Source organism: Dermacentor silvarum, chromosome 6 (assembly GCF_013339745.2).
Source record: "Dermacentor silvarum isolate Dsil-2018 chromosome 6, BIME_Dsil_1.4, whole genome shotgun sequence".
NCBI lineage: Eukaryota > Metazoa > Arthropoda > Arachnida > Ixodida > Ixodidae > Dermacentor > Dermacentor silvarum.
The window spans coordinates 147376578-147388826 of NC_051159.1; the positions used below are offsets into that span (position 1 = coordinate 147376578).

Genomic DNA, 12249 nt, shown 5'->3' on the forward strand with positions numbered 1-12249 from the left:
CACTCGCGTTATCAACGGGATCAGCCGGCCGTGAACGGTGGATGATAAGACTAGTGTAGAATAACTCATAAGTCATCGCTACAAAATCGCGGCCCTGCATTGAATCTGGACGAGTGTTTAGGACGAATCATCGGCGTCGAGAATTACCCAATTGAACTCTTCTTTATTAGCGTCCACCCTGATCGCATCTAATTTTCCAATCGGTATCTTTGCAGAGACACAGAAAAAGCTGACCGCAGTGGGCGTTGTTCTCGGCGTACTTATCATGATCTGCGTTGGCGCAGCAGCCGTTGTTATACGGAGGTAAGTGTTTCATTTGTAAAATATGTGTACGCCACGACTCCTAGTGCCTTGTATTCATTCATGTGGGAAACAAGCGAAAACTTCAAAATTTGATTATGCAATGCGACAGATCACGCCTGCTAGAAATAACTGCGCACGTTCAGTTAAGCTTGGGTTCGCATCCACAAATGAATGGTACACCTCAGGCTGTTAGCGATGTCTACTATAGAGCCAGATCACTGTTGTGGAGCATCCCTTGATTTTTATTTCATGTTGGAAACAATGCCATTAAACGTTAGAAGAAAACAGATGGAATAGTTCTCGTCTTCATGCCTTCTTTTTGTCCTGTACACTTAACGCATCATATGACGCAGTCGAATAAGGAGAACATTTTTCTTTTTCGTGAAGTCGAAATAAATTCTTACAGCCTGGGGTGTTACCTGCCGAAACCGCGATCTGATTTCTACGGTGAGGCACACCGTAATGGGGGCCTCCGAATTAATTTTGACCACCTGGGGTTCTTTAACGTGCACCTAAAGCATTACGCCCGCGGCTACTGCGCAAGCGCGGCCACGCGGGCGCCGTATCTTGATAGCGATCAGCGATGTGTACAAAGTGCACCGAGTGTTGCATGGTAGCTTCGTATGTGCTGTGCTTTCGACGCTTTTAGATGGCGTTGAAGCGAGAGGCCGCACGAAGGTCAATTCCCTCGCTGTTCCCGCAGCGCTTCTCACTGCAGCGTTTTCACAGTCAGTCTCCGCGGGCATCGAGTGCGATGTGTTCATGTTTACCTGTGTGCGCATGACACCGTGCTGGTTAATTTAGTTAGCAAGCGAATGTTTGCAAGTTTATACGACCGATAAAACTAATATCCCTACTTCGTAGAGCTGCCTACTAATTTGCTAACGCAAACGACGCTTCGCTTTTCGTGTTAAACTGCGACGTTTTTAACAAATAGCGGGTGGGTGATGGTCACAGCCGTAGTGTTACACATATCGCCAAGTGCCAAGTCGACGCTAAATTTGACTGCGAGCAAGATAGGGATTCGCCGCGAGATCCCGTTGCAGGGGACTCATTCCGTGACGCAAAATTCAGTGTTAGTCCTTGTAGTTCAAAGTAGCAGTATGCATCGAGTGTAATTTGTTGTACCTTTATTTCTTTATGAAGAATGTCCTTAGTGATGTCCTCTGAAAAGGACACAGGGGATTATATTACAAATGGACTACTTTATAGCGGAGGTCTTGCAATAAAACTACAAAACCAGTAACAGTATGATTCAGTGTGAGCTATTTTAGCTCACATGTAGTGAGTACAAGTTCACTTGGTTTACTTTTGTGCATCTTCTTTTTTTTCTTTTCAGAATCAAAAATAGGAACTCACCGAACGAAGACATGTAGACATACATACTTCAGAAAAGCACTATTTCTGGGAGACAGGGTACGGAAGTGAAGTATGAAAGCGGGTGTTGTTTTGGTTCGGTCCCAGCCACGGTATCATGAGTACGACAATAAAATCTCTTTTGGACCTCTAATACTGGACATGCCATTCTTCTTAATGTGCACAGATCCTAAAATATGTCCTTCACATTTCATCGGGCGCGGGAGCAGAGCAATGCGACGTTTTGGTACTCGCGCAGCGAGTAGCCGCATTGCAGACGACATAACGAAATGGAGCGAGCGTCACGACGTCACTAGGTTCTGCTCCCACGTGACCTCTACATTCTGCGTCATGACGACTTGGCACGTGCATCTTGCGGGAAATGAAACAGAAACTGGTTCGTATAAAAGCTACTATAGTAAATTAGTTTGCACGCTCCGAGGCTTACAAGTATTTTGCGCATCATTTCGAGGTAGAGTACCATAATTTACAGCTAAAAAAATAAATATCGAAAATGTCATGCCATTAGTATAGTAAGTTTGAAAGGTGGCTCGGCAATATCGGGAGCCTATCCTTGCCATTAAGGCCGTCCTGTTTATATGCGACAATCACTGCACAAAGGCAGAGTGGGTTGTATTTAGTTCCGCGAGAGCACGGGAAGCCACGGAAGAAGAAAAAATTAACGCATAAACTCCTCAGGGAGTTGTCTAAGTATGCGTAAGCATTCTGCCACTTGCTCATCTCCGCGCAGCCCGGTGTCATTACCAATGTTATAAAACTTGATCCGACCAGTATAGGCCCTCATGATTTGAAATGCTTTGGCTAAGTTTCGTGGCTACCCGCGTCATTCAATAATTCTGTTTTTAAGGCGAGAGCCTTAGATGACTCGTGGGTCGAAAAATCTGATGTCTAACGTTATGGCACCAACTTCATGGATCCACCATGTGTTGGTGCCACCAACAGCGGTCATGGATTCGAATGTCTTACTTAACAGTAGCATTAAGGTAGAGTTAATTAAGGCACTCGAACCTACGACCTCTACTGGGAGTCGAAATCACTACATTTGGTGTTAATTAAGACGAATATAATTAAGGCAACATTAATTAAGATAATTAGTTAAGGCACTCGAATCCTCGACATGTGGTGGGAGTCGAGCCCACGACCTTTGGCGTTAATTAGGGCGAAGGCAATTAAGGCACCGTTAATTATGGAGTCCTTCCCCAAAGTAGACTCAGTGTAATCTGTATACTTAAAAGGAAGCTTGAGCTCCGGGCCAACTCCAACGCCGTCCATTCTAATACATGTAAAATGCAGAAATGTTTTTATGGAACAAGCCCTGGAATGATCTGAGTGAAATTTGTTGCATTTGAGAGAAAAAGTCAAATTCCAGCGACTTTTGGGAGCGGTCTTTTGATTTCGTGAATGGATGTTTTGACAAAATTCAGCCAAAATCAGCAAGTTTTAACAAAAATTACACGCGATGTTTGCAAAGTCATAACTACAGCAAAAATAGGTATCGCTGCTGTAAACTGCATGTGTTGACTCTAAAGTGGACATATTGGATATAATAATTCACAACTTACTTGATTTTCGTGCAATGTACACAAGGGTAGTGTAAAAGTCCTACTCACATAATGCTATTTTTATAGCAATGCCGAATACATCAATTTTGTCCGCTTTAGATGTACTATTAGATACAGTTTATATAATTGTGATATCTATTTTCATTGCTGAGTTATGGAGCACGAGGTCGCGGGATCGAATCCCGGCCACGGCGGCCGCATTTCGATGGGGGCGAAATGCGAAAACACCCGTGTACTTAGATTTAGGTGCACGTTAAAGAACCCCAGGTGGTCCAAATTTCCGGAGTCCCCCACTACGGCGTGCCTCATAATCAGCACTGGTTTTGGCACGTAAAACCCCATAATTTAATTTTAGTTATGGAGTTGTAAACTTTATACTTTCATTAGTTTCAAATTTCGCGATTTTCATCAATATTTATTGAAAAAATGTCTTAAATCACAAATCCGCTTCCCACAGTCACTATATTCTAAAATTTTTCTTTTAAGTGCAACAAACCTCATTAAAAATGAGTGCAGTGTTTGCTGATAAAAACAATTTCTCCGTATTCATGTATTTAGATAGGATCCCCTGAACTTAAGCTTGTGTAAAGCAATGTTGCACTGTTTGAGCAAGCGTGTTGAGATTCATTAAAATATGAAATACAAATCCGGAAAGATACTGCAGTGCCGCAGAAGTTCACCATCATGGGTTTCAAATGGCTTTTCTAGAGTTCCCTTTGATGACTAAATCGCAGAACATTTATGTCAATAAGTTTCCAAAGAGCTACGATGTAAGTGAGCCATCTTAGCATGCACAGTGCCATCTCACTCGAACCTTTGAACCTGTCCTCGTCACCCCGAAGACATAGCACTTTCATTTCTTCTTTAGGAAAGGAGAAAAATGAGCTAAACTTTCGTGTAGCTTTCATTGCAATTTAATAATTTTTATGCATTTTATGCATATATATTACTTCATGTTCAGCGTTTGCCATCATCCAGCTCCCTCCAGATACGTTCATAAATTGTTTAACATCAACCCCTACTTCTGTTAACTAGAGCACCACGGTCGTCATACTGTGACAACCTTAGACACGACATGAAAGTGCGTCTACCAGGAGTCAAGCGTTGTGATAAGTTTTCTTGTCGATGATAATTATAGCCAGAAATGAGAATGCGTGGCCATCGCAAACAAGAAGTTAGCTACAAGAACAAAAGCAAGACGTTTTGTGAATAAGGTTTCCGTATGGGAGCACGAACTTTCTGCATTTTTCTTGTTTCATCCGACGAGTGACGCGATTTTGGAGAGCACGAGAAATAGCAGACAACTTGATGCATTGAGCGACTTCACTGACGCACGGAAGCAGTGGCAACAAAGTTCCTGCACGCACAGCATTCAACAAAAGCTACTATACGCGATGTTTGACGAGTGGCGACAACAGTGCCACGATCGCAATGGCACGCAAGAGCATTGCGCACGTGCTGGCGCATCCGTGGGCAAGCGACACGGCCAGGGAGAGACGCGCTCATTCGATCGTTCATCGCCACCGCGTGACGTCTTTACGTGCGAGAGGCGCGAAGAGAGAGAGAGAGAGAGAGCCGCTCACTTAGCGCCTTTCTTGCCCGTGTAAAGAACCTCCCCGTTCCGGTGGATTGCGTAGTGTGTCGAGGAGCTTCGTGTGCGAAGGTTAGGTGCTCTCTTTGCTACAGCCACCGATTAAGCAGTGTCAGTGCCATCGTGGTGTTGATTATCCGACGTGCATCTCTTAAAAGTGAACGAGCCTAGAGGACGATGCATCTTGTTATCATCAGTGCGGTGATCTCCAGCATGCTTGTCGAAGCCCGAGGTACGTACGTGCTCTGTTTTCGAGTGCAGTTGATCAGTTCTGTCTCTTTTCACTCCGATACATGGTTTAACTCGAATGGCAACTGGCACAACACGTTCCTGAATGGCAACTGCCCACGTTCTGATGTTTGCGGAACATCGCGAATCGGCGAGCGCTATCATTGCCGGAAGTTGGCCGCGAGCCAACATAGCAGAGAACGAAAAAGAATATTCCAGAACTGCTGTAGAACAGGTATCGGCTATACGCTATGCGCTAGTCCACGAGTACTCAACAAGTCTGCGTAAACTATTACCCACGTACTGATGTTTACGGAACGTCGTGAACCGGCGAGAGCTAGCATCGCCAGAAGTTGGCCGCGAGCCACCACAGCAGAGAACGAGAAGAATATTCCAGAAGTATGGTACGTGAGGTATCCTACATTACGCGCTAGGCTACGAGTCCTTGGTTTGTTTTATTTGTATACTGGGAGTGCGTGCGAGCGGCAAATCAAGCATCTGTATCACACGTTCGCCATGTTTTCTTACGTAGGCAATGAATACTACTAAAAGTAATAATGAGTTTCAGCATTTCTGTTCATGCGTAAGCATCTTTGGTGAAATGCGTGGTTTGTGAAGACATATAATCGTTATAAATGTAAATGTAGATGGTCGGTAGCTTTATAAGTGATTAGGAACAATCAAAATCAAATTGATCAAAGAGAATACCCATGGGCATACATAGGGCTCTATAGAAAATGCATGGCGAAGCCTACGTAGGCGTGGGTCAACTGACTTTTTGGTGGACCAACTGAAATTTAGGGGTGGACTGGCTTCACATTTGGGGTTGGTCCAACTTGAAATTTGGGGTTGGGCCAACCTAATTTTGAGGGTGGCCAAACTAGAAATTTAGGGGCAGGCCACTTTTAAATTTAGAGGTGGCCCAACTGAAATTTGGGGGTGGGCCAACGAAAACTTCGGGTGGGCCAAATTGATATGTTGGTGTGGGCTGACTAAATATTGGGGTTGGGCCAATTCAAATTTGAGGAAAGGCCAACTGAAAATATTAGGGCAGGCCAACTTGAAATTTAGATGTAGCCCAAGTGAAACATTGAGGTGGGCCAACTTCAAATTTGTGGTGAGCCAACTGAGATTTGGAGGCAGACCTACTTAAAAGATGTGGACCAGCTGAAATTTGGTGTGGGCCAACTGAAATTTAGATTTATGCCAACCTAAGTTTTGGGGTGGGCCAACTTAAAATTTGGGGTATGCTTGCACACACTTAAAGAACTTAAGTGGAGTTTCTGCATACTTTTTTGTCCGGCGGCACACAGCGAAGAATTTACGATTTTGAGAGGCATTGATGTCTTCTGAACAATTAGATGCATATATGTTGAGCATTATGCCAGAGTCTGGTTACGCCAGTTGTCTATCGGCATCTGAACTCAAAGCTTGTAAGAGGAAAACAAAATGCCAAGGTGGTTAGGGCAGAGAAAGAAGGGGCCGGGTGAGGAGGAGGCATGAAAGAAAAATATATCTGTAACACCGAGAAGGAGGCGATTCGTATGAAACTTCAGGTGCTTTTGTTGCTTTTACTGTGGGGCACATTTTGATTCACTATACTTTGTCCTTCACGAAATTGGACGCAGTGTAATCTGTATACTTAAGAGGAAGCTTGAGCTCCGGGCCAACTCCGACGCCATCCACTGAAATACATATAAAACGCAGAAACGCTTTTATGGAACAACCCGTGGACCGACCTGAATTAAATTTCTTGCATTTGAAGGGGAAAATTCTAGTGTTTGTTCGAAGCGGTATTTTGATTTTGTAACTAGATTTTTTTACAGAATTCAGTCAAATCAGCAACACTATAAAATAAAACGCTAAGTTTGCAAATCCGTAACTGCAGCAAAAACATATATTGCGGTTCTGTGAACTGCACGTGTTGATGACTCTAGAGCGGACATATTGGATATAATAATTCACAACCTATTTTATTTTCGTGCAATGTGTACAAGGCTTTTGTAAAAGTCCTATTCGCATAATGCTATTTTTCGTAGCGATGCAGAATACATCAACTTTGTCTGCTTTAGATGTTCTATTAGATGCGGTTTATATAATTGTGATATCGATTTTCATTGCAAAGTCACGGAGTTGTAAACTTAATAATTTCGTTGTTTCATATTTCGCAATTTCCAGCAATAGTTATTGAAAAATTAAATCATAAATCCGCTTCCTACAGCCACTACATTTAAAATTTTCTTTCAAGTGCTACAAACCTCATTAAAATGTGTGCAGTGTTTGCTGATAAAAACATTTTCTCCGTATTCATTTATTTAGATAGGAGCCCCCGAACTTAAGCTTGTGTAAAGCAATGTTGAACTGTTTGAGCAAGCGTGCTGGGATTCATTAAAATATGAAATGCAAATCCGGAAACATACTGCAGTGCCACAGAAGTTCACCATCATGGGTTTCAAATGGTTCTTCTATAGAGTTCCCTTTGATGACTAAATCGCAGAACATGTATGTGCAGTAAGTTTAGAAAGATTTACGATGTAAGTGAGTGATCTTAGCATACACAGTGCCAGCCCACTCGAACCTTCGAATCTGTCGCCGACACCCCGAAGGCATATAGTACTTTCATTTCTTCTTTCGGCCAGGAGAAAAATGAGCTAAACTTTCGCTTAGCTTTCATACTCCGGTATTCGAATTGCAATTTAATAATTTTTATGCATATACATTACTTCATGTTCAGCGTTTGCCATCATCCAGCACCCTCCAGATACGTTCATAAATTGCTTAACATCAGCCCCTACTTCTGTTAACTGTAGCACCACGGTGGCCATATGGTGAGAACCTTGGACACGATATGAAAGTGTTCCTACCAGGAGTCAAGCGTTGTGATAAGTTGTCTTGTCGAAGTGAATTATAGCCAGAAATGAGAATGCGTGGCGACCTCAAACAAGAAGATAGCCACAACAACAAAAGCAAAACGTTTTGTGAACAAGGGGCGCTATAACGTAAAGCTATTCCAAACTGTTTTTATTCCAAACTCCTGACGTCAAATTTACGTAACCACCAACGCAAGCATAGGGCGGTGAACCGCAGCGTTGTCTGAACAACCCAATCAAACACTCTCCTCGTTTATAGGAGGTTACCTTTGTTCGCTTTCAAAACCTATAGCATTGTCTACACTCCGAGGTTTTTCTTGTCTAATTGCCTGACAAGAGGCAAGGAGCACGCTCTAGTGGAGAGGGATCCGATGGGGCCGAGCCAGCACAGTGAAAATAGATAACTGCATGATGAGGCTGGTGCCGGCTTCTCCGATTGGTCCGCTTCGCCTTACTTAGCTTGCGGTGGCTGGTCGAAAATCGCGGCGGCGTGCAACGGAAGGCTAAGAATGCTGCTAAAACGGATCCTCAGTAAGGAAGAGTTGGCAGAGCGATGTCGTATGCATGCCTAAAGGGCTTGATAACGTCTTACTGCCACGCAAAAAAGTTTACCATGCGTAAATACATACATGCTCACTGGCAGGTGCCAGCAGCGAGGGCCTGAACGATCGGCGGCCAGCCACCTTCTATTCCTTTCGGAACGGGGCAGTCTGTGACCATTCAGAAAAAAATTCAGTTTTGTTCGGCATATTAATGCATTTTTTTTGCGCACACGTCACTTTAACGTGGTGAGTTTTCGCGGTTTTGTGAGGTCGCGTGACAGACAGGCGAAGTGTGCGTAGCCAGAAAACATTGGACCAATAGCAGAGGGCTAATAGTGAAAAGGCGTATAATCAGGAATTATTATTTTTCTTTTGTGCGGTTTAATCATGCATAGTCAGTGTGTACACGTTACAGATGGAGAGCTATCGTGGTTTTTGTGACGTCGCGTGACAAACAGGCAAAGTTGGGAGTGACCCGAAAATGTTTTGATCAATCGTGGAGGCTGATTGCAGAAATTGGAATCAAAACAGTTTGGAACCATTTTACGTTATAGCGCCGTAGCTTTTCATATAGGAGCACAAACTTTCTGCATTTTTCTTGTTTCATCCGACGAGTGACGTGATTTTGGAGAGCACGAGAAATAGGATGCAACTTGATGCATGGAGCGACTTCACTGATGCATACAAGCAGCCGCAAGCAAGTTCTTACACGCACAGCATTCAACAAAAGCTACTATACGCGATGTTTGACGAGCGGCGACACCAGTAACACGATCGCAATAGCACGCATACGCCTTGCTCACGTGCCGGCGCATCCGTGGGCAAGCGACACGGCCAGGAAGAGACGCGCTGATTCGATCGTCATCGCCACCGCGTGACGTCGCGTCGGATGTCTTTACGCGCCAGAGGCGCGAAGAGAAAGAGAGAGAGGGACGCTCATTTCGCGCCTTTCTTGCCCGTGTAAAGAACCTCACCGGTCCGGCGCATTGCGTAGTGTGTCGAGGAGCTTCGTGTGCAAAGGTTAGGTGCTCTCTTTGCTACATCCACCGAATAAGTTGTGTCAGTGCCATCGTGGTGTTGATTATCCGACGTGCATCTCCTAAAAGTGAGCGGGCCAACAGGACGATGCATCTCGTTATCATCAGTGCGGTGATCTCCAGCATGCTTGTCGAAGTCCGAAGTACGTACGTGCTCTGTTTTCGAGTGCAGTTGATCAGTTCAGTCTCTTTTCCCTCCGATACACGGTTTAATTTGAATGGCAACTGGCACAACACGCCTAGGCGTGTTGTATTTTTGCGATGTTGGGTATTTTAAAGGCTGTTATTTAGGTTTTAGCATAAGCCTCACTTAAACGGTTACTAGTATAAACTTGCACGGGCAAATTTAGAACTCAACAAGCCTACATATAGTGATGCCCACGGTCTGATGTTTGCGGAACGTCGCGAATCGGCGAGCACTAGCATCTCCAGAAGTTGGCCGCGAGCCACCATCCGTGGGCAATGCAAACACGTTGATTGCATTGCGAGTACAAAAGTTAAATTACCCGTTTTTACTAAACCTGAAGCTTCCACTAGATTCAGTTAGAAATAAACACCAGTATACACAGTTTCTGTATATCTGTTGACCGATATTTATCTGTTGGCCATGGTTAAATGTAATTGTCCCGTAATAGTTTGTTTCCTTCACGTAGAGCAGGAAAGTTGTATTTTCTTAGAGCAAAGCTACGGTATAGTCTAAGTTTGACAAGTCGTCTCATTTCAATGTATTTAGCACACTTTAAAATTTACCCAGACAAAATATACATGTATATCCTTATCAGCATCATTAAATAAGCACTGTATTCGCTCAACGCAAACAGATCCATGCGATGCGATTCAGTGACTGACCGGGCAGCCAAATGGATGTCGATGTTGGCACCGCTCGGTTCTCCGACGCACTCTCAGCTTCTTCTCCCTTTTATGGTCTGTGTTGCGTTGCCTTTTTTTTTTCTCGCTCGCTTCACGACCGCGTCATTCAATTGCCTGTCGTAGCTCGCCGTCACCCATCTCGCTGCCGTTTGGCCTCTGGCGCCCCTCTTCACGGCTGACGCAGAGAATAGCGGTTGATATATCACCTCTTTACGGGGCGCCCCGTCAAGACTTTTCGAGGCAGCGCCGTTTCGCAATATATTATTGTCCCGCTGCTCCTGGAATCGGTCTCGGGCGTTTCTGTGCCGGATCATCGTTTTCATGCTCCTCGTAAGAACGTCCCTCGCGTACTTCAAGCGGACACTCGTGCTGTAGCAAACACTGTGAACGTAGTGTGTGCGTACCCTATACGGAATGCTTGATTCGACGTGCATTTTGTCCGCCCGGCTAACGAAGCAACGCAAATAGTCGAACGTAAAAATGTGTTCCCCTCTATTCACGTGCCTCATCGTCTGCGTCGTGGTGGTGAGTGGTTGCGCAGCCGAGCAAGAACCAGGTGGGTTATTGATCTACAGTTGCTCGTAGCAATGTTCAGTGTTTTTGCCAGTTTACGTATTACTGACATATTTTGGCGATGGCGTCCGTGCTTGCTCCTGCGTGTCATTCAGTCACGAACCTATAGAGTTCATTGCGAAAGGAAGTATCTTTCCTGATGGGATCAACAGTGATCGAACACAGTATGTCTGAGGCTACAGCCTGAAACATCAGTAAGACATCCCCGTTCAACCACAGTTCATTAAGATCAAGATTACATCTCCCTGTGAACCTATGTCTTGTTTGAATGCTTTAGCTGTAGGAGGCGCATGAAGAACGAAATGGTGCCGACTTCGTCGAAATTGTTTAAGAAAAGCGTGAAATTTACGCTCCTGATGCTCATAACAGGCGCGGTGTGTCTCAATCCAGTAATTGTTTACGAAACATGTAATGATAGGAAAATAGCGCTAAATGCTTCAAGGAAATGTGCCGCATCAACTATAGATTAAAAATAAATGTTTCGTTCCCTTGTAGAATAAGTAACGCCTTAATTCCTGTTACCTAAACTCTTGTCACGCCAGCCAGCCTTACTGCAAAATAAAGCGTACTTACAAAAATCACATTACGACTGTTTTGAAGTGACTAATGCTGGTGATCTTTCGCGGCACAAAAGACTAAATTACTCGAATGTAAAACTTTTGCAGAGTTTTACATGTTTTGGAATATGGCATCGTCATCTCGTTCGCTTGCATCATGCACTTTGTGTCAAAAGTAGAAGACAATTACCGCAAGATAGTTAGGCATAAATTAATAAATATAAACACACTCCCTCGCCTTCAGAAATGGTGGTATACCAGCGCGAAACTGTCGGAGGTTTCCGCGGAAGGAAGCGCGTGCCTTCGAGGACTGTCAGTGAATCGGAGGTGTGGAGGTGCGTCATGAACGGCGGGGATTTCCAGCTTCTATTGTCGTCAATGGAGGGGTAGCGGATCAGAATAGAGATGAAAACATTAAAAGTAACATGAAACTTTTTTCTCCCACTGATGCGAAGGTCGAAGCACGGGACCTTTATTTTTTATTTATTTTTTTCACACTTGGGTATAGTTTCCTGCAATTGGAGGCAATGAACTCGCGTAGATACTTACAGCCCGAGGCGATGGAAGAAATGCAACCAGGGTAAGCATAGGGGCAATTAACTGTTGCGCTTAACTGAAATGTACAGTTAATAAGGAAAAGGGAAATGAAAGTGTACCAAAACAGAACTTGCCGCAGGTCGCAGCTTGACGCACATCTCCCGCATTGCGAGTGCGGTCCTTTACCAGTTCAGCTATCACG

The 12249-nt window shown here is 44.3% G+C and overlaps 1 protein-coding gene across 1 annotated transcript in view; it reads left to right on the forward strand.

Annotated features, from left to right (window-relative positions):
* LOC119456949 (neurogenic locus notch homolog protein 1-like) overlaps nt 1-12249 on the forward strand; it is a 218918-nt gene that overhangs the window by 179182 nt on the left and 27487 nt on the right. Inside the window, exon 30 of the mRNA XM_049669151.1 lies at nt 216-303. Coding sequence (XP_049525108.1) covers nt 216-303 — 88 coding nt within the window. The remainder of the gene's footprint in view (nt 1-215; nt 304-12249) is intronic.